The sequence below is a fragment of the Cynoglossus semilaevis genome, chromosome 10 (genome assembly GCF_000523025.1).
Source record: "Cynoglossus semilaevis isolate Cse_v1.0 chromosome 10, Cse_v1.0, whole genome shotgun sequence".
NCBI classification, from domain to species: Eukaryota; Metazoa; Chordata; class Actinopteri; order Pleuronectiformes; family Cynoglossidae; genus Cynoglossus; species Cynoglossus semilaevis.
This window is the reverse complement of record NC_024316.1, coordinates 3,238,779-3,261,033: the sequence shown is the minus strand read 5'-3', so window position 1 is coordinate 3,261,033 and position 22,255 is coordinate 3,238,779. Positions and strand designations below refer to the sequence as shown.

General features: G+C 42.6%; 1 protein-coding gene across 2 annotated transcripts in view; it reads left to right on the top strand.

Annotated features, from left to right (window-relative positions):
* The first annotated feature begins 2,240 nt into the window (after positions 1-2,240).
* The window catches only part of cpne5a (copine Va), a 67,398-nt gene continuing 47,383 nt past the window's right edge, over positions 2,241-22,255 (top strand). The window contains exons 1-3 of one of the 2 annotated variants that reach the window (XM_025059511.1): positions 2,241-3,826; positions 17,391-17,431; positions 18,817-18,863. In XM_025059511.1, coding sequence (XP_024915279.1) covers positions 3,717-3,826; positions 17,391-17,431; positions 18,817-18,863 — 198 coding nt within the window. In that variant the 5' untranslated portion in view covers positions 2,241-3,716. The remainder of the gene's footprint in view (positions 3,827-17,390; positions 17,432-18,816; positions 18,864-22,255) is intronic. The other variant, XM_008318171.3, reaches the window with a different exon arrangement.

Sequence of the window (22,255 nt, the reverse complement as noted above, 5' to 3'; positions counted from 1 at the left end):
ACCAACCAACCAACCAACCAGGGGCCACCGAGGGGCCTAATTATAGACTGGATATGACTAATAATGAAGCAGTGCTCTGGTTGTGCCATGTTCAAAATGTGCAGCCCTCATCACCCAGTCAGCCCCAGTGTCCTCCCATGAGCGCAGCTTCTGATTATTGCGTTTCTTCTGTGTACACAGCATAAAGCTCCCACTGTGCTGCCTGCTCAGAAATGATAAATAACTTGTAGCATGAACAGAGTCAGGTTTACGTCAACCAGAGACGTGGGAACTTTGACGTTTTCACTCCTTCCAGTATCATTCAAACCGGCTTCACGGCAGTAAAAAGACATTGTTAAGAAATGATGTTATTCTACATCACAGAGAATGCTGCATGAACAGTTCAAGCAGAGTTCACAGAAGCTCTGAGCAGAATGTGGAGATCGGATTTTTTACTCTTTTATTTAAAGCATGTTTTATCGGCAGGTTGAATCTTTTGTAAATTTCGTTTCTTTATGGATTTGGTGCAATAGACACAATAGACTGCCATAGGTTTGAAAAAAAAAAACCCACTGGATTAAACCAAGTGATGAAACAACATTCAAGGACCTAATCTCGTTAGATGTTTCTTTAGCATTGTTAACATATCTTGATAATAGACCTTTGGAGAGAATGGTTCATGTCCTTTACTTCAGGTACGTTCACATTGCTGTTCTATCTTCTACTTTCTCACATCGTTCCTGTCTCCTTGTTTTTTTTATGCCATAGTAAACCAACCAAAATGCAGCATTTAATCCCAATCTGGAGGTCAGACATCTATCCACCTCCCTTTACCAATGAAGTGTTTTTTTTTTTTTTTTTTTTTTTTTTAAACCTAATTAATATGAGGCTTTTGGATGAATGAACAGTTTTTTATTTGAATTAGTTTAGTTTAGTTGGCAACTAAATCAATGAATAGACCTTGTTACAAATGAACTATTTCTCTTCAGCTGTGTGTCGGCTGGTGTCATTTTCATCTGCCCACATTCCCAGATTAATATCAACTCCCGGGGTAATTACAGCTGTTCTACTCTCAACCATGTCATCAGGTCTACTGTAGACTTTCTCTGCTATGACAGCCGCAGCTAGCGTTAGCTCCTGTGTTCGTGCGCGTATGTACATGTTTTGTATTGAAGTGATTGGGTCGGCCTGAAGTCGCGGCAGAACTTCTACACTGCCATCTGCTCGTCTTGGCTTGTTGGCTGCCCAACCAGCCGTGCACTGTGGTCTCATCTTCCATCGAGTTTCTTGTTGATGATGTCACTCACTCTGATGTCACTCTGGCTGCCAAACGAACTATCCAGTACAATTACTGCCATCTACTGGGCTGCAGTGCATCAGAATCACTGGGGTTCCATAAATACCAGAACAGTGGATTATTGGTTAATGTCTTATTTTTTTACATAAAGATTTATTTTTTTTATTTTTTACTTTTGTCTGATCTCATTTGAAATGATTTCCTCTCAGCAGAACCTGTTTACGGTCCTCCGTTAGTCTGCATTACCTCAGCGTATTTGTTCAGTGTTCATTGATTATATATAGCAGTGTAGATTATGAAGCACTTTGTTTGTGGGGATGTTATTTGCTGTTGAATAGAAGGAACTGGTCTAATTACTGCTGATAACTGAGGAAATGGTTTCAGTGGACATGGCCAGTGATTCCTTAAAGAGTGTTTTGTGAGAGAGAAACAATCAATCTGACTCTGCCCAGTGATTCTGTCCCTGGTGATTTAACGGTAGTTGGTTGCAGTGACTGATGATAGTAGTACTACACCCCATGAAATCTCCCTCTCTCTCGCTCTCACACACACACACACTTCCCGTCCTGTGTTTTATAGACACAGTGCATTCCCTTGCCTCGTACCCTTGCTTTAAAGATAGAGAAATCAGTCTGTTTTCACCAAGTGCTGCTGTTCTCTGAGGTCACAAAGTGCTGTCAGCAGAAAAAAGTGACAGCAGTTAGTCCAACCTGAAGCTCCACGGTGGACTGTTTGTCCTGGGTCGATGCAATTAGAGCCTGGCTGCTATAAAACAAAACTATAGAGGCAGTCTTGTCAGGGATTTGTGTCTGTACTTGACTGTAAATATAATGCATGTATGAACAATACATTCAGGATTTATGTTCACCAGGAACAACCTAAGTCTGGTGTTTACAGAAGCCTATGGTAGGCTGTCTGTTTTCTTAGTTCTTAGTTCTTAGTCATAGCATTGCTGCTCTTCCCCTGCAGTACGTCACTGATGTCGTGATAAACCTGACATAACTCTGGTCAGGTTATGAACATCAACCCGTTTGTCATAGCGTCCTATGACAAACGGGTTCATGTTGCGTAGTACTTGGAATGACATTTTGGGCGTGATAAAAGCTGAAAAGCACAGTCTGCCTGTAGTGTCGTGTTGACCTATGGACTAACCAAACCAAATAATTAGATTTATCTTCTAAAAACATTACTCTATGCCACAGGACTATGTTTCATTTCCTTTCACAGTCTTCCACAAACCACGCCAGCTTCATCAAAGTCTAATTTCACCCAGAAGTGTGTCGTCACAATGACAAAGGGACAACAAAACACACACAAACTCACATAGAAACGTGTTCCTAGCTCCTTAGCGTATATTGGAAAAATAAATCATGGTTCTTAAAAATAATAGCCACAACAATACAATTTTCTAAGGAAATGTCCCCACATGTACAACTACACCAGAGCACAGGCACACACTGGTTTTTGTACCTTGGTTTGTGTTCTTCTCACATAGACAGATACAGTATTCACTTGACCCTAACCCTCACTCCAAGCTAAATATTCAACCTCACTCAATCGTGATTTGCAAAATGTCTCTAACTGTATCCTTGTTCCCAGCCCGCGGACACGCGGCAGTTTGGATGGTAGTCACAGCAGTTTACCTGTGATGCAGTTTTCTTTCCTGCCGTTTGATTTCGTGCACATCTCGCCGCCCTGATGTCTGATGAATCAGGACCGTGCTCCCCTGGGTGAACACAGCCTCCCATGCAGCTCCGCGGTGATGAATATACAGTGGACTAGGTGTGGGTGAAATAATAAACGACATATTTTTAGAGGGGAGGAAAGCAGGAAGGAAGCTGCGGCTGAGGCTGTAGGAGTTTGAGGAGCTGTCCAGCTGCTGAAAGCTCGTCAAACCGCCCTTCGATTAGTTGTCAAAGCCCTGGGAGGACTGATGTAATTGCAACTATCTGAGAAAATAAACAATATGTGTGACTTCCAAGTGCAACCCGAACACATTTGACCAGTAATTACACTCGCCGAACCAATTTGGACCAAAATAACGATCGGCCGTAGATCAATAGCTGGGATGTGTAACGAGTGTCAGTCGCAGCCAGGGATGCAGGAGAATGCACGCAGGAGGGGTGGAGTTCCCAGCTTTTACTTTTCAGGCGCTCCTCTGGCAGAGGAGCTCATTCTTTGCCTGGGAAGGAGCGGGGAGGTGCGGCAGCTGATGCGCCCCGGCAGTTGAACTCACATTAGTCAGATCAGTCTGCTCAGCGCTGCAGCCTGCCGGTCATAAACTTTCCATGCTGTTGTCCGTCCAATGGACAGCACTTAGGAGGTTTGCCTGGACAGTACCTGCTCGCCTGTGCGCTGCGCTCCGCCTCTCCTCCTTTGGCCGTGCAGGTTCAGAGGCACTGACGCGGGTCGGGGTGTTGGCACCGCATCTCCTGCCAACATGGAAGGAGACGTTATAGAGAAAGTAGAGGCCACGGCGACCGTCTGTGATCTCGACCCCATCAGTGGCAGCATCCCCGCCACCAAAGTGGAGATCACCGTGTCCTGCAGGTGAGTCCACTCCAGTGCAGCTGCTGTGGGTTTGGAGAGCGGTGCGCTCCCGTTCTGCCTTGCGCTGTTTGTTTTTTTTAAAATGAGAAATAAATAAAAATAACTCCCGTTCTGCCTTGCGCTGTTTTTTTAAAAAAAAGAGAAATAAATAAAAATACAGAATCAAACTTTTAAAGGCATTAAATAACTTTGAAAGTCCCCCTGATTTTTTAGGAGATGCTAAAAAAAATAAAATAAAAATCCTTATAGTATATTTTACCTTAGGTTCGATTTCCATGTCTAATTATAAATGAAAAACCAAAGCATTAGAGTGATGTGATATTTCTCCATCACCGCTCGGTTCTTTTTGCATTTTTGGCTTTGTGACAGATACATCACTCTGTGGATAAATCAGATTTATCCACAGAGCTTTTCCCCATTTACTTCCCTCTCTCAGCATATAAACACAGTTGTTTGTGGTATTACCTCAGGTGTTACCGTATTATCTGTATTGATGCAGATTCTGGGAGTAATACAGTCTGGATGGGACTAAACCCAGCTCTTGGTGATGCACCCTGCATTTATGATGCTCTGGTTAAAATGTGGATGAATATGTTTTTTAGATAAATGTTCTGGGTTGGTGTGAGTGAAGAGAACCTGGCTGTGTGTCTGTGCTGGTTTTGTTACCCTTTAATGACCTCTTTTTGTATAAAAGCATTTTCTCTGGAACTCGATCTTTGTCAGAACTGAAGCTTGACTTTATAATGAGGCAGAAGGTGGAATACATAACAAGACAGAATAAAAATGAAAGTTTTAGGTGGGGATCATATAGACTGAGCTGACTGAAAAGAATGGAGCCCCCCCCACACCCCCCCCCCCCCCTCACCCCCCCCCCCCCCCCCCGGTTCCCCTCCCTCTCGTGCCACTGGTATCGACCCCTGTACAGTTTGTGTCGTGCCTGGATGTGAGGTTTCCCCCGAGGCTGTGTGATGTGAAGTGTGCATTTATGTTACCTGCTGTAAATGACACTTCTTTGATAAAACCACCAGGAGGATCACAACTATCTCTGCAAGGAGAGGTACAAACAGCCCTCCTACGGAATCCACTGTTACCACGGCCAGGGTGGGGCAGCACCACCACAGCATAAATATGTGATGACATGTACAGTGGATGCAGCTTTAATGAAAGTTCCCCGTTGAGGACGATCTTATTTGTGTTTCCATGGCATCTCCAGCAGAGAGTCATTTTGCAGTGTTTAGCTCTTTACCTCCTGGCTACACATGTGCTGCTGTATATGAATGTAAATGATGGTGTTCCCACATGGAAATGATTCTGTAGAATAACCAGATTTATTAAGCCACGGGCGAGACATTCATCTTTGAAAAAAACGCTTCTTCTTCTGCTGCGGTTCCTCTTCTCTTCTGAAATCTGAAATCTTTGTTTTTCTTTTACCTCCTCACATCATTGGCTGTTGCCTTGTTTGCAACCGTTTCAGTCCAGTTTGGATATTTATCAATTAGTCTCATTACATAACAAGGCTGTTAACCTTTATGTCAGACAGGTTGGAAGAATGGTGCAGTATTGGAGAACGGGGCTCGTGGCAGAGCAGCATTAATCCTCTCATTCTATAGGTCAACTGCATGTAAAACAGGCATTAGAGCAGGTGTGTGTAGTAAGACTGTGAGGACGGTTGGCAAATGAGTCTGGGATCGTGTGAATTTTATCGCGTGCCTTGGTGCGACTCCTCGCTGCTTCGTACTTTTTTTTATTTTTCTCACTTCTGTCCTTTCTTCCACAACATTTTAAACCTGACGACTTCACGCTCTGTAGAGCGGCAGTTTCCTTATCAGTCATTAAAATCACTCCAATCAAAGTTCAGAGCGTCACAGCTTTTTCTTTTTTTTTAATAGAAAGGAAAAAGTCATTCTTTCAGTCAACCTTGAAACACTGGGAGTTCAGATATAAAGATTGCATCCCTGCTCAGCTCCTCTCTTTGATTGCTACAGCGCCTCATATCTGACCTTTCGACGACTGCTTCATAGTTTGTTTTAAAAAAAACAAAACAAACCTGGACAGCACAAAAGGTGAAGGCATGAAATACACAGCCGTGTGTGTTGCTATGGTCCCCCACTTTATCAGTGAATGTGTCCGGAGTCCTGTGGTTAAAAAAGGGACCTGGCAGTGTGTGGATTTAGATGTGCAGGATGTGCAGGACTGTAATTGATTTGGTAAACCTAAAAGCTGTGAGACCTCGGTGCACATGGAGCTGCAGTGGCGTTCAGCCCCACAGGCGTCCTCATAACCCTGTGCTGATACTGCGGCAAGCTTCCTGACCAACTGAAGGAGCACAGGCACGTTTCCACTTTTGAAAACAGGGCCATGTCGGTGTCATGAAAACGCTGTTCTCCGTCCTGGCTGTGGTTGGATGGAACTGCAGGTCAGTGACTGAGCAGAGCCACAGAACATCTGTTTATTGTGCGTCCAGGCTCTGCTCCAAGCCTGAGATGAGGTGGATCATCAGACTCCACTGACCTCTGCTCCTGCATCTGCTGAATCAAACAGTAAACGCAGTCCAGTCCGTCTGGTAGGCACCTGCCTGGTCCTTTAAAGGGATCTTCCGTCTTTTTACGTGACATTAAGAACATCTCCATTTGTTAATATTTAACGTCTGCTAATGAATATTAAAGGATTCTTCTAGGATCGTACTTTAAATATGGGCAGAGTAGTAAATGTGCGTCCTTGGTGGCTGTAGGATGTGTCTACTCCACAGTATATCTCAGTTCTCCAGACCGTCTCAGGGATCCTGTGCACAATGACTCCAGGGGAGCTGGGGCCTGGGCTCTGTGGGTCCTCTGTGATGCACAGTTTTAGTAATGAATGCTGGGAAAATTTACACACAAACAAAACACTCACTAAAACCCTTAATGTCTTGGCACGTAGAATCACAATCAATGGATTTCTGGTTCCTGGCAGAACAAATCCATGTTCAGGGTTTTTGGAGTGGTTTGTAAATGTAAATGCAGAGAAAAGAAGAGGAGCAGCAGCGTGCTGATAACACCGACTCCTCTGACAAAGGTCTGCAGCTCTTATCAGAAACCAAAATGATGATTTGGTGGCATTTTTTCAGACAGTTTCTCTCTGCACACGAGTGAAGGCAATGAAATGAGAATGATTTCTGTTTTGTGGAGGGTTTTTTTTTTTTTTTTTTTTTGGCCAGAGCTCTGAAGAAAAGGAAACATCAAAAGAGCTGGTGGAGAGAGAGAGGGTCCTAATGAAATCCACTGGAATACCACCAAGCTCTTTATTTTTAAAATCCCAAATTTCACCATAACCATAGTTTGGAACATACGTACAGACTAATGAAGTAATAAACAGTTCTGGCTCCTGGTCGTTGTTAGCCACAGGTGCGGAAAATCAGTTTGGCAGCGACTGCAAACATAACCCACAGAAAATGTGTCCTTCTGGCACCAACAAGTACAGGCAGGTGTATCAGTAAGATACTAAAACAAAAATGAAAATCTTCTTAAATAAATTTGGATCCATCGTCCAAACTTAATATGAAGTTGTTTTAGTGTAAATATCTGATGGTTTTATTCTCTTTGTTGTGCCATTATCAGGGGATATGGAACTGAGAATTAACATTAATATTTAAATTTAAAATTAAAACTATAAATGTATGTTTTGACATCAAGACTTTTTTTAACATAAAGACTGAAGCATCAACCCTCACTAAAGTGTTTGAAGTCTGGAGTTTGTGCTTTGAACAGCTGCCTTCATTAAATATTTGATAGTTAGCAGTAGTTAGCATTGACAGCTGTTCTATAAAAAACTAAAAATGAAAAACAGTGGTAGGTCTTGCTAATGATGCCTTATACAAGAGATCTTCCATAGTGGGTTCATGGACCCCGGAGGCCCACAGAGGTACTGCAGGTTTTTTTTTTTTCAATCGTATATTTTTCCCCAAACCTTTTTCCACACAATCCAAGTATATTTAATAGGTATTAACATATATGTATTATATTTTAGCAAATGGATGAACAGGAGCAGAAAATGCACATATTCAACATCATAAGCTAGGAGAGTGTATAAAGGATTGTTTGAATATGCACTTCTATACAATAAAACCAGATTTTCATGTTAGTTCTTTCCCTGCTGGCCAGTAGAGGTACTGCCCTAGGACTGTATGTCCTGGTGGCTTTATATTAAATCTCTGAAGATGCTGTGTCTGTGTGTACAGTTTAGAATAACAAACACAGTGTCATTACTGGATCATCAACAATCATTTCCACTGGACTGTATGGTCATTTCTGGAACTGCACCACAATTTCCCCTTGTTTATAGCCCATCCATACAACCGTCAAACTGCATTCTGGGAAAGGCAATTAAGGAGTGTGTCATAAACATTAACACATCTGTGAAACTGCTGAGTCCTGGGCAGTGATGCCCCTAGTGTCCCATATAAATTTGTTTCTAACACATTGTCCAGGGTGGGGGCGGGGGGACGGGGGGGCAGTTGTATATTAGTCCTTTGGTGTTACCATAGACAACATGCATACGTATGCGTTCCAAAGTAGAAATCAGCTGACCATGCCCCCCCACCCATTTCCACTGCACTCAGCCCCCCACAGCGTCAACATCAAACCCTAACTGCCCCGATTGCTCATTTCATCAGGGGGAAAATGCTGCCTGTTGTTGATTGCTGCCTGGTCTCTGCTCTGCTGTGGCTTCACATCTCACTAAAACCATTCATTTGCTGTGATAGATTGGTTAGAGTAGCACTGCATCCAATCAATACATTCCAGCGCTCGGGGGAGCTAACTCCAGCCGGGCCACGCTGCTCCCCAGGGATTCATTACCTGGTGAAACACCGCGAGGTCACGTGACTGCCACCAACCTGTGACAGCCTGAGACGGATGCCCCTGGGAGAGGATTCCTGGTGCAGAAGGCCACTGATTGCTGCTCCCCGGAGACGTGTTTGAAAACTTAGAGCACGCTTCCTGACGTGTATCTACCTGCGGCAGCAGCTGCGGCAGAGGCTGAGGTTTAATGAAATCATCAGGACGATTAGGTCGGTTGTTGGAGCTGACAAAACAATAGATGGAGTTCAGCAATTGTCATTCAGGCCGTGCAACTGAGCCGTTGTTTATCCCAACGTGATGTTATGGCCTGTAACTGCTGCTGTTCTTAATAGCTGTCGGAGCCGTTCATCCATTCAGTTCAGATTACACATTCAATTATACAGGCAGGTCTGACCCTTTCTTTTTTTTTTTTTTTTGCTTTCTACTTAAGTGAAGTTGGATTTTTATTCTGTATGATTCAAGGACAAACAAATTATAATGAAGATATATTATGTTTTTTGTTTTTTTTTTGTTGAGAAATTTCAATTTGCAGCCCCTTTTTTTCCTGCCGTTCTTTCTTTTCAAACCACGATGTGGGTTAAGAATGACCTGAGGCAGCCTCGGTGGCTCGTGCCTGGCAGTGATGTGTCACATCTGTTTTAGAGGATAAAGGGCTGACATACATGAGGTGCCAAAGATTTTCTTTTCATTTTATTTTTGGGGATGTTGGGATGGCAGCAGGCGAGTCTCGCAGGTCGTTGAAGCAGATGATTATGCATGAACCCCTGACACAGTGAAAATGAGTTTGGATTCCAGACACTTTGCTTGTGGTGTCAGTGATATTAATATATTCTCACCTGGGTTGTATGACAGTAGAGGGGGGATCCTACGGACACACACACACACACACACACACACACACACACAGCTGTGTGGGCTGCTGCCAGTGTTGATTGGAACGACAGGAAAAGTCAAAGGGAGCTGGAGAATAAACAAAGTGCAGCGGTTGATCCCAGTTCACAGGTTCAACCCTGTCTTTGTCACTTTATATCCTGAGAATCTTCAAGTCTAACAGTGTTTGTCAGTGATGTCTGACCTGCGCTAACGGCTTGTCTGGTGAACGAAGAGACGAGGGTTGTTGTCGTCCAAACGGTGACATGTTGTTGTGTGAAGGGTGATGTACATTAATACAGTCTCATAGAGAAAGAAGTCAACGTGACACTTGTTAAACAGGTCATGTTCTACAAAATGGACTTTTTCAGTGTTTTTGGTTCAAACAGCTCCTTCGCAGTTCAACAAAGATTCAACAAAAATGACCGAGGGGAGCCAGGGAAACGGGTGAAAGTTTTAAAAAAACCAAACAACCAAAACATGAATCGCAATTGACTCTGACGGAATAAACAGCAGGCTCGCATTAACCTTTATCACTGTCATTAATACAGTAGATGATGGATGTGGTTCTCTGCAGGAATGTTGTTTTATTCAAACATTCATCTTCTACCTCTGAATCCTTTTTTTTCTTTCTTAGCCGTCTTCTAAGAACAGCTATTACAACCGTTCCTGAAAGTGCCGTGGTGGTGGACTATGCTGTGGTGAACCCTGTGAGCTCTGCCTGATTACCTGCTTGTTTTGCTGCCTGGGGCATTTATTTTTAGCCCATCGTGTGTGAATTTCATAATGAGCCGGTCACGCTCATGAATATGTAGAGAGGTGGTTAGAGTTTGACAGGTTTAGACTCCTGACTGTTCAACATCAGCTGTGTCTAACCATCCTGCCCTCACCTCCCCCCCTCTCTGTGTCTCCCTCTCTCTCCTATGCAGACACATTTAGACTCCCTGCATCATCACTATCAGCACTCATTCTGTGGCACTACTCTCTCTCTCTCTCTCTCTCTCTCTCTCTCTTTCTTTCTTTCTCTCTCTCAGTGACCTTGTTTCAGCCACTTCACACCTGACGTCTCCACCCAGGGTTCTCCTCTTAATATTATCACCATTAGTCACTTCAGATCTGAGAGATTAGAAACCCTGGCCTGTTCCTGGTGTTGTGAGACTTTATGTTGCGTGTCTGACAACTACAAGTGTTGTTGCACCTGCAGTGGGGGCTTCATCAGCAGAACGAGGAGATGAGTTTGGCTCGTATTCAGAGAAACGGCCGAACACCTCGAGCTGTCACCCAGCGCAATTAGCAGTGATATTATTCCCAGGTCAGACGTTGGTTACACACCAACAGCCACTCTAGACACTGGGAGTCACTGCGTCTGCACAGTGCATTTATTACACTGGCACTGGAGCAGTTTTATGACGGAGATTCTGTGGGTGCCTCAGAGACTCAGTCACTCTGGCACAGAGATGCCAGGTGGTTGAGGAAACTGAATAATAAGCAGATGGAGGAGAAGAAGACATCTGCTGGCATCACTGTAAAGGTCAGCACCGGGGGCTGTCAATAAAACAGACAGCACTTTTGCCGCCAAATCCCATAGATTTTGGAGATCAATAAAATTGTAACGTCGCTCTGAATCATCATAATTCTGTCTGGTTAAGATGGCTGAGGACAGAGATGATTTCTGTCAGTGAAGTGCACTTTAACTTTAAGATTTCAGTCATTGTGATTTTATTTTTTTATGTCATTTATTTAATGTGGTACATATCACTAAATGCTTCGGGTCAGTGAATCACAGACTGTTGTGGCTAGGATTTAAGCTGGAAAGCTCAGGAATGTGTTGAAAAAGTGTTTGGAAAATAAAAATGTCTTCTTTTTATTTTTATTATTTAAAAAATAGTTGGAAAATTAAAGGATCATAATTCATCCTTTTCCTTTATACCATGAACTATGGTCTTTGTCACCAATATAAAACTAAGGCAACAATTCACTGCTCCAAAAACTGGACAAGATAACAGAATTTCCTAATAAATTAAAGTCCATTAAACCAGACTTTATTCTTGAAATGTGAAGATGAAAGTCAAAGTTCAAAGTTGACACACACAAATCATTTCCTTAAAATACTTAAAAAAAAATCCAATTGTGACTTCTGATGTGTACAGTGCTGCTGTGACATTCACATCCCGTTTGCTTCTGCCTGCCCTTTGACCCCTGAGATGCTGCTTAAGGATGTATTAGAGGGAAAGTCGACCTCCTGACCCTGTGGTGTGTGAGTGGAAAGATAATCACAGGACCGGGAGTAGACTTTGAGATGCAGAGAACTCTTCTTCTCTGCCCTCAGAACGGCCTCTTCATCATCAATGTGATGCTGAGAGGTTTCACTTAAAGAAAACAAACAAAACCAAACCATTTGCATTTGTCTGTTAGGAACTGCAGAGCGACTGTAGTTTACTCTGTACAGGAGCCTTTTTAAAAAGCTTTTTCACCGAAGTTCTCCTTGTTTCTCCGACGTGCCAATTATTCTCTGGACCAGTCTGTGAAAGAGAAGGAATTATGGCAGTGCTGACAGTAATGCTCTCTGAGTGCGGGAATTAACTCCCATTTTTCTTTGTTGAATAATCACTCACATGGATGAAGGAGCTGCTGAAATGTCTGCAGGCTACGAACAGAGGCGGAGTTCACCCTCCTAACACATTCTTTTAAATTACTGCTCACCGATCTGGCCACCTGCGGGGGTCAAGCTTGTTAGTCTGATGGAATAATTAACAAATATTTGACAACACGGTGAAGGAACCAAAGGCTGGTTCACACATTTATAAAGCCAACAGTCAGAGGGAAACCAGGTCATTTTTACAACCTCTCTAAATATTAAGATAAACCTGGGAGTGTGTAAAACACTATGTAAATGAATCATTTTAATTGTCCTAAAGTGAGGTGTGGACTGAAGGAAGGAGAGTTACTGCAGTCGTTTGTTCAGAATACACACCGAACTCGTGCCACTGACCAATTCCTGTGGCCCATCACCGGTCCTTTCTCTAACAGCCCTGGATGCTGACCCCGGCCTGTTGGTTGGTAACCATCCACTGCCCCCCCCCAAACAGACTGTTAACTTTAAATCACATCAGAGGTCTTGAAACCAAACTCAAAGGTCTGCCTAAAATGTTTAGTGTCCAGCCAAACCAAAACAGGAAACAGATTTCAGTGACCTGGTGACCTATTGTTATTATTGCTTTTCTTAAACTTTTTCTGCAGAGCCACCCTGCCCCCCCCCTCCCCCGTCACAGCTATTCTTATAAAACCTCCAATGAACTTTAATTAAAATCCTTTAATTCCTACACAAAGGCTTTTGTCAGTGAACAAAGAAAGTAAAACTGACAAATTATTGCAATATCAACTGTGGTACATGCACAGAATATATTGATATTAAAATTAAATTGCTGTCGAAGTCATTCCTCTGTCTGTTTGCCTAAAATACTGTATAAAGGTTCCAGACTACATAACTTTAACTCTAGATAATTATTAGAAATGGATCATAATAGAACATCACTTGATTCCATTCTACCTTGACTGTTGATTAGAATTCCAGTTCATGGTTATGACTATGGCCTGATGAGATCATTAATTTTTTCTTTTTCTAAATCTTCAGTGGGATAAACCTGAATAATGTGATTTCCATTCTGGTAAAAAATGCAAATCCATCTCCAGCTGTGTGTTCTATTCATGTAAATCCTGATATAATCACAGAGGTCACAGAGGTCACACGTGTGCTGTGTTTGAGGAGAACAGGCAGGTTCTAATTAACTTTATCCTACTTTCATTGAACTTTGTCTCTATTAACAAACTTCCTCTCCGCTGGAGTAATGATCTGCTCTTATCCCACTGAAATCGCCCGTGTTTCTCCACTGAAGGCAGATGGGCTATCTCAGATGTTAATGCCCCGGCCCTGCAGCTCTGCTGTGTGTTCTCCGGCCTTGTGCACAGCAGGATGGTGGATTTCTTTGCCTGGCTGTAAAGTAATCATTTTCCTCCTGGAACAGAGCTGCTCTGTGAATGTGTGGGGGCACAGTGGGGGCTGATCCATTCATGCAGTGCCATGTTAGGTACAGTGAAACAGTGAAAGGATGACACAGCATGTCATGGTTCTTCCCTTTGACGTGCGATCCACTTCTCGGCCTACAGGGGGAGGCAGTGATGGACAGGTTAATTGTCTGAGGCTAATAGATGGAAGACAATTACAGGTGGATGTGAAGGTGTTGTTTTTTTCTGCGATGATAATTACACCCACACTGATCCAACTGCCAGGTTAAGCCTGAGGCTCATACCCACGTAGCTGCGTCTGTTAGCCTCACATGTTTCCCTGTGTCTGTGGCTGCAGAACGATGTGTACGTGAAAGATTTGCATTCTTTCCTCAGGTCTGTGATCTATAGTCATTGAAACCCTGCCGTCTCCTTCAGGGACAGGATTTGTTTCACATACACATTCATCATCCAAAAAAACAAGAGATGTTTGTACTGGAGGCTCCTGTAATATACTCATATGCTAATGGAGGTGTGAGCGCCATCTGGAGAATGTCTCTCATCTAACATGCTGAGTTAAGAGAGTGATGGTGCAAGTGTCCTTGGTTTTTAGGTAGTGTGTGTGTGTGTGTGTGTGTGTGTATTTTGTGCAGTGACAGATGGAAAAAATTACAGCAAAAAAAAGTAGTCGGGAAACTCGTGGAATTTCCCTCAGAATAACACACTTTTGAATTAAGAGGGAAAAAATCCTACAGATTCTAATCATGCTGATTGTGGTTCTCGTGTTGAATAACCAATCAGTGTTGGTTTGACTTAACGAGGTGTCAGACGACGATCAGTGTGAGGAGTGGATTGCTCCTCTCCAAACTAAATGACTTTCCTGAAATAGCCTGATGTTTTTTTTAACTTTCAAACTTCACCAATTTTCTTACATCTTCATCAACAGTAAAACTCTGCAATGTCACACGTGGAGTGCGTCTTAGCCCCTCCCCCTCCGCCCTCCCCAGCTGTATGGTATTTCAATGAATAGTAAATGAGCCCTGAATGCAATTTAACCGTGTATGCATACTGATGGACGGTGTATTGACAGAACTGTGTAGCCGTGAGCAGTAAATCCTCATACAGTATGTAGCATGTGTTATAGCTTGTTTCTATGTAGCCTGAGGCCACGGACACCAAAGCAGCAGCAGCAGCTCCACTCCGTACGTTCACTCTGCAGTAGAGTAGGCTGTAAAACATCTGTTAGTGATGAGTTTACGTTAGATATATATTTTTAATCTTCTCAGTAGAGCTGGCTGTTGAGTCATTGCAGTGATGTAAAAAAACAACATATACTGTATGTATGTATCTGCAAACAGATTTCCACTGGAAAGTATTTAGATTCAACTGCACGCTTCACTGGGAAAAGATGCTCAGTTTCTGGCTTCTCATCGTATGAGTGACAAAAAATGAATTAGTGTAAAACGTTCAGCCTGATTTGGGAAGTTCCTGCACAGTAAAGACAAATGTACAGTCAACATTTGCTTGGACCACAGTTCTGTCATTTCTGGTTAGCATGTTAGCATGTTAGCCTTACAGTCCAGTAATCTGGTGACTACTGCAAGGATGGGAAGGGATTAAGTGGATAGAACATAAAGGAATTGATTAACAGAGTCATTAAAACTCTTGGCTCAATTCAGATCTCATTTTGATGAGATTTGATGATTTTTTTTTTTTACCTGGATGTTCATATATTATAAAAGTGAAGGGACCCAGATGTGGAGATAATGTCTGGGCATCAAACGCAGGATGCCGCATTGACTGAAGTCAAAATGGATGCTACACGATCTCATCCTTTTCCCTGACTGTAGCTCCATCAACGGTGTCAGCCGCACTTCTTCCGTCCATTGTTGACATTTGATCCTGCCTCGTGGAACATGCTGTGGGGCAGAAGATGATTGTCTGTCTCGTCTGTCTCGTCTGTCTCGTTTGTCTCGTCTGTCCGTCAGCAACAAAACAAGTGGTTGAAATGTGATATGACAAACATCAGATATATGTTTATGGACGTATGTACAGTACATGTTTACATATATAGTGTACACATACATAAACATATACATACATACTGTATATACACATATGTAAAAATACATGTATACAGTAAATATATGTATGCATATAGGTACTATTTAAGACAACGTGTGCTCGTGGTCTGGGTGTGATTTGTTTATCTGTTAATCAGGTCTGACATATTTATTTTCTGTTGCTGTGTTCTCCGTGTGGTCACCCTCAGCCTTACTGCCCCCTGTAGGTTAACAACAATCAAAGATAGAATAGAAAAAAATGACTTTCGAATTCTTCACATATATTTCACATATGTCAGATTCCTGTAAACACACACTGAGACAGCACCCCCCCCACACTGGATCTTCAGCATCATTTGCTGCAGGCAGTGAAATCACAGCAGCAGAGGAAGAAGAGGAAGAGGAGGAGGAGGAGGAGAGGACAGTATTGACTGGTGCTGTGTCTCATTCAGCTTCACTCAGGGTTTTCATGTCAGAAATATTTATTTTAGTGTAGTTTTTGGTAATCCTCCATTACTTCCTGCGTTTAACAACAAACATGGTTCAATATATTATGGAGTACTTTGTACAACTACCACTACGTCACCTTCATCACAGCCCACCACAATCCTGGTGTCACACACTCACCATGCAAACAGCTGACTTGTCAGATGGAGCTCCGAGGAATCACAACATGCTTTCACCCCTATTAACCAATCAGATGAAGCCGCTCGTTGGCGTCAATCTGCTGCTGTTTGTCCGGGTTTGAGCCGAGGGAAGTCCACGACCGAGCAGTCCTTCAGTGGAACGCTGCTCCTCTTCATCATCTTTTCCTCCTGTGTCGTTTCCTGATGAATGCAAACAGATGCAAATATATGCACTCCTGTCACAGAAGACAAAGAAGACGCAGGAGGATCTCACAGCTTATGGGCAGTTTGCCATCGCTGATGAGATTTCTCATGTTTACTGCTCTAAAAGAGATCAGAACAGACAGTGTGGAAATAAGATTTACTTTCTTCTCAAGAGTTTGAGTCTGATTTGTTTCCTGTGAGCCTTCAACTTTCCTTATTATATAGAATCACTCTGTATACGGATGACAGTAAGTCAATAGGTATCTTTATTTATGACAATAAAAGCTTTTTCTTCAACATACAACACACTTCTGTAAGCTGTGCTTCACTCCTCAAATCCTTCCTTTGTAGAAATCTGTCTTTCACAGCCCACTGATTTTTTTTTTTTTTTTGAAAAAGTTAAGAGGTTGTGAAAGAATTTCTCATGGAAGAAATGGCATTAGATATTTTTACCAGTGTTTGAAGAGAGAACGGGTTCTTATCCTGAAACAGCGGCTCAAACAAACCGTAACAGAGCTCAGTGTCTGACGTAGGTGTGTCGATAAACGCCTGACAGACCGGTCTTATTGCAGGGATTTATGGGAAAAAACACCACTTAAACTAAAAACATCTGTCTTAGAACTTTCTGACCTACCTTCAGACGGATGACACTTTGTTATACAAATTATATTCAGTCACAATAGTGGGTTTTCTTTTGGGTGATTTTCCAGGTTGTTGTGGCCGGTGCTGTTGTTTCTGTCTGTTCTGTTCTGTTCTGTCTGTGGTTTCAAATGTACTTATTGTTCTTCTCAGTTGGAAATCCTCTTTGATGTTAAGTGTGGTGGTTATGAATTTTCCATGCACTCTTAGCATACACAGTTCTCTTTTGTGATGAAACTGCCTGTGATGAAGCCCATTTTCATACATATATCTTTAAACCCGGCCGTGATTTTAATGCGTCTGTGTTTTTCTCCCACAGGAACCTCTTGGACAGAGACACTTTCACCAAATCTGACCCACGTGAGTTTTTCTTTTCAACATCACCCACCCATTTTCTAAATCTTTCCCTCCATGGTTTCGCTGATCTTGGCTTTATTTTAAGCAGCATCCTTTCTGTCCCCGTGCTGGATATCATTGTCCTTTTCCCCAAAGAGAGCGGCACAAAGTGCTCGAATGCTTGCAGGATATAAACGCTAGCCCTTGAATACAAATGGCCGTCTTTGAGTAAAACTCACGGGGACCAATAGGAAAGACATTTTCTCAGACACTCCCTTCAGGCTAGAGAGTGAAATGCACTTTTAATATAAAAGGCCCGGCTTTGGGCCTTTGTATAAATAGATCATTTTTTAAAGCTTGAACTGATTTTTTTTTTCACCACATCATATTAATAGAAATCAGGACAATTCTACCATTAAGAAAATGATGTTTTTATACAAGCTTTCAAACAAGGTTCACTGCCTTGAATTGAATGCAGAACGGCGTTATCATCAAGCTCGGCACTTCATTATTCTGTCAGGACGAGGAAGGATGATTAATGACAAATGTCGGCAGAGGAGGAACAAAACAAACTGTTTATATAAATGAGCTGCTCAAGTGGGAACGGTTGGATGACGACGTCAGGCGTCGCCTGCTGTGACGGTCTACCCCAACCGCCACGACGAGACCAAAGACGTCATGGGTTCAGTCCTTTACTCAGTCCTAAATTTAATAGAAAAAAAAACCTTTTTTGTGATTTATCCTTTATAAATCATTGCGACTATTCATCAGCAGACTATTAAAGAGTAGGAAAAAGGATCACGCAGGTAACATTTCTCAGGATCCCTAATTATCTGGTGAAACTGTAACCTTGGTGTGAGGATTTGGATTAACAAGAGCAGCCATCCAGTCCCTGGTTGTCCAAACAAAGATCACAGGTATTTATGATGTACATTAATAAAAACTATGTATTTTTGGACATGAGAAACAAAAACAAAAGAATAAATACACAGACCAGAGACAAAAACAAACAAACAAAACAAAACTGACGTGGAGAGAAAATGTTTAGAGCCGGTTACTGGTTTTTGAAGCAGTTACCAGTTGGTAACTGGCCACTGTTGGTCATGTTGACCTGAATGACTGAGAACCTACAGAGACATCGTCACTGAGCTTCACTGCATTATAAACTGCTAGAGCAGTGGAACATCCACCGTCCCCTGGGCCACAGCTGACTCTAGGAAATCATCGCTGCAACAGAGAGAATGTCCTTCACAACACAGTCACACAAAGTCAGAAAATAAGAAGAAAAAAATTAAAATGAGTTCTTTTGCATTTATGAATAAGTGTACCAACTTTTTTCTTCCCTCTCCTCCCCTCTCCTCTCCTCTCCTCTCCTCTCCTCTCGTCTCCTCTCCTCCTCCTCTTCTCAGTGGTGGTGTTATACACCCAGGGCGTGGAGTGCAAACAGTGGAGGGAGGTAAGAGATCAAAGACGTCACTCTGTCAGCACAGCTCCATCAATCTGTCCCCTCACCGTGACAGCAGGCTCCCTGCTGACACCCTCCCCCACTCCAGCAGCTCCCTCGCAGGGCAAATGCTGAGAGTGTCAATCATTCCCAATTGATTGACCCTGTGAATATCCACGGAGTCGGTCAGCACTTTGTTAGCTGTGACTGATTGGCCGATTAAGATGACAGCTACATGCATCGACAACCATTTTGCCTCTGCGTCTGTTGACCACTGGGATTAAATTAGATCAGAGAGAAAACTTAGGTAGAGACTTAGGGGAGACTTTCTGGGACTGTAAGTGGCCTACGGTGTGATGTCATTTTAACAGATGGACGTTCAAGGAAAGACAGCGTTACCTCATGCTCCAGTTGAAGTAAAACTCTATTAACACTGAGGCTGTCGAAAAAAATAATAATCATGTTCATTAATTTGTGAAGCTTGATCAGATTAAAACTGTTATTACATTTTATTACATGGGCAGACTGTTGAGTGCTGTACATCCCATAATTTCACCATCCCTTCACTTGTTATTGCTCTAGTATGTAACCACTTAAAATACCATCTCATTCGGCAAAGGCTTCAACTTCCAGTCAAACGTGTCGGACAAGACACGGCGAGCGCAGGACAGTAAACAAGTCTTCGATCGATGAGCTGATTAATATTGATGACAACCGCGGCTTCACCCGAACTTTGGAACTTTGGAAAGAAACTTAGAAACTGACGCGTTCTATAATCCTACGTGAGGATATGTGAGGCACAATACTGACTGAAAAAAAAACAACTCTAAATTTATTTTTTATTTATAGTTGTTTCATATTTTTGGTGTCGTTTGAGTTTTGACTTTTGTAGAATTTTAATGACATTTTTCCATATTAATAATTCCATTGCTTGGATTAATCAGAAATAAAAACAGGTGTCAAACAATAATATTTTATGACAGATCATTGAATAATCTTAAATTTTAAACACCACTTCCAAACAAAAGGATGTCATTCCTTAAAACATAGATTTTTAGTACATTGCTTTAAGGTTTAAATGAGCCAATGAGGAGTGACGTCTGAGACGTCTGACAAATAGACGGAGATGCGTCACAATGATCCAGTCAACAATGGATTCCCAAGACATTGTTTACGTTCCACTGGTTAGTCTTGACATTTGGTGACAGATTTATGTAAATGAATGATGTCTACAGTAGTGGTTTATTTCATATAGATTGCCGGCTCCACTAAGCTGACTGCATGAGTTATTTCCCAGTTGGTTCAATTAAGAAGCCTGATTGACTGATAGATTGATCGGGTTAACGTTTGAGTGACTAACACGGTGCACAGTGTGTCTCTGTTTCCTGGCTACTGAGTGTAGTGTCAGTGATTAACATGCAAATATGCTCTAGTATCAAGTGCAGTGTTGAGCGCGGCAGAGCCTCTTACAGCTGTCACCTCTGGTTACCGGGGGGGTGGGGGGGGGGGGGGTGGAGGGGAGAACAGCCTGAAAATGTCTTCTTGACACAGATAAAGGTGTTCACTGTTGCCGCCACCGACATCTGGCTCCGTGAGCACCGCAGCCAAGCTGTAACTTATTGATAAAGCCCAGCGCCTTTTTTTGGACCTCTGTCGTGTAATTTGTTTTTGACCTCCTGAGAGCAGATATGATTGGTCTGAGCACCTTTCACTTTGCCGCGCTGGCCGTCCGTAATCCACTTACGGACTCCTTCAGCTGTGAGGCGCTCCCGTCCCTCCGTCATGGGGAGAATATGAAGATAAATGTTAGGGAGAAATTGCATTTTGATTCCAGGAGGATGTCATCACCTGCTCCGCTGCAGGACCGACGCCCCAGTGACTAATTATGTCAGCAACCGTGGGCGAATATATAACACTGTAGGTGCAACCCATCATTCTGTTTCCTCACAGCACCGAGGTCTTAATCTATAACTCCCTCATCTATTATTGCTCCTGGTCCATGACAGATTTTCTTCTGTCCACATTTTTTACTCAGCTGGGCACCTGACACGGCATAACCCACCGAAATTAAATTTTTCTTTACTTCCTGTCAAAGTGTTCGATGTTAATTTTCCACCAAGATGACTCTTCTGACACTTCAGTGCTCAATTAATCCTAGTTAAGGTTTTGGGAGGTGAAGAAGTGCACACTGCCACCACCCAGAAATCCACTTACCCCATTTATTCCCCGGTGACAGTTAATTGTAGTGCTAATTCTGCCCTGGCTTTTCAGGCCGACTGTGTACTTGCCAAATCAGGAACAGTGTGAAATGGGAGATCTCTTCTTTTCTCAAGTGGCTTTTCTTTGTTCTGCCGCTGATTCTTCTTCCTCGTCTTTGTTAGGTTTGGCCTGAGACCAAAGTGAATATGTTATCAGTGAAATAGCTACTTGTTCGCCTGGGAATTACTGCACCACCTTTGCATTTCCTAGAATGGAGCTTTGATGGGAAGAGTGAGGAGAGAACAAGTGCCACACAGTAGTTAAACTTTTATAAACTTAGACACAGTTCAGCAAACCCACTCTCAGTAATGTTTCTCACATTGCACTTCTACTGTCTCCCATGAGTGTTGCAGTCGGTTCATTAAAAGTACTGTGCAGGTGAAACGACTGCCTTCAAATTCAAATGTTAGAAAGTAGTTGATGGAATTATATGGAAAAATGTCATGGAAATGTGTGAAAGTGCATCTTGACGGTGGCTTGTAGAACGTGACGAGAGCTGCTATAAAAACCCGAATGAAGTCCTAGTCCTCAACAACACTTATAATAATAATAAAATAAAAATAATACTAATAATAATTTGAACTTTCTTGATCACACACTGGGGAGACCTTGTGTTAACAGCAGATGCGATTCAACAGGCTGCCCCTTGGAGGCGCAAAATAAGTGGTTCTTCCGGGAAATTAAACTCAGGGCTCGGTGCGTGTAAGGCGGGCATGCTAACCACTACACTATAGAATGATATAGTGGTCTTCATAGTAGTCCTTCATGATCTACAGTGTGTGACCAGAGAGTCATCTTGTCATTGGTCAGTCTGGTCTGATTCAACACCAAACGTGTGTTTGTTGCCTCTTTCCTGAGCTGGGATTTCAATCTTGAACCACTACAATGAAACAAAACTTTTTTCCCCACAGTGTGTGCAAATAACACACTGTGGGGAAAAAACTGAAAAGGACTTTGAGCAATGATAGTCGGAGGCACAGTGGGATGACAATGTGTCACACACGATCTGTTTTTGACAACAATGTTAATCAATACATACAGGTTTCCTCCAAGAAGACCTAAAACAGAGCCTTCAGACAATAGTTCTCTCATGACAGTGTAGATCACGGTGGCCGCCGTCCCATTAAAAAATACTACTATAGTGA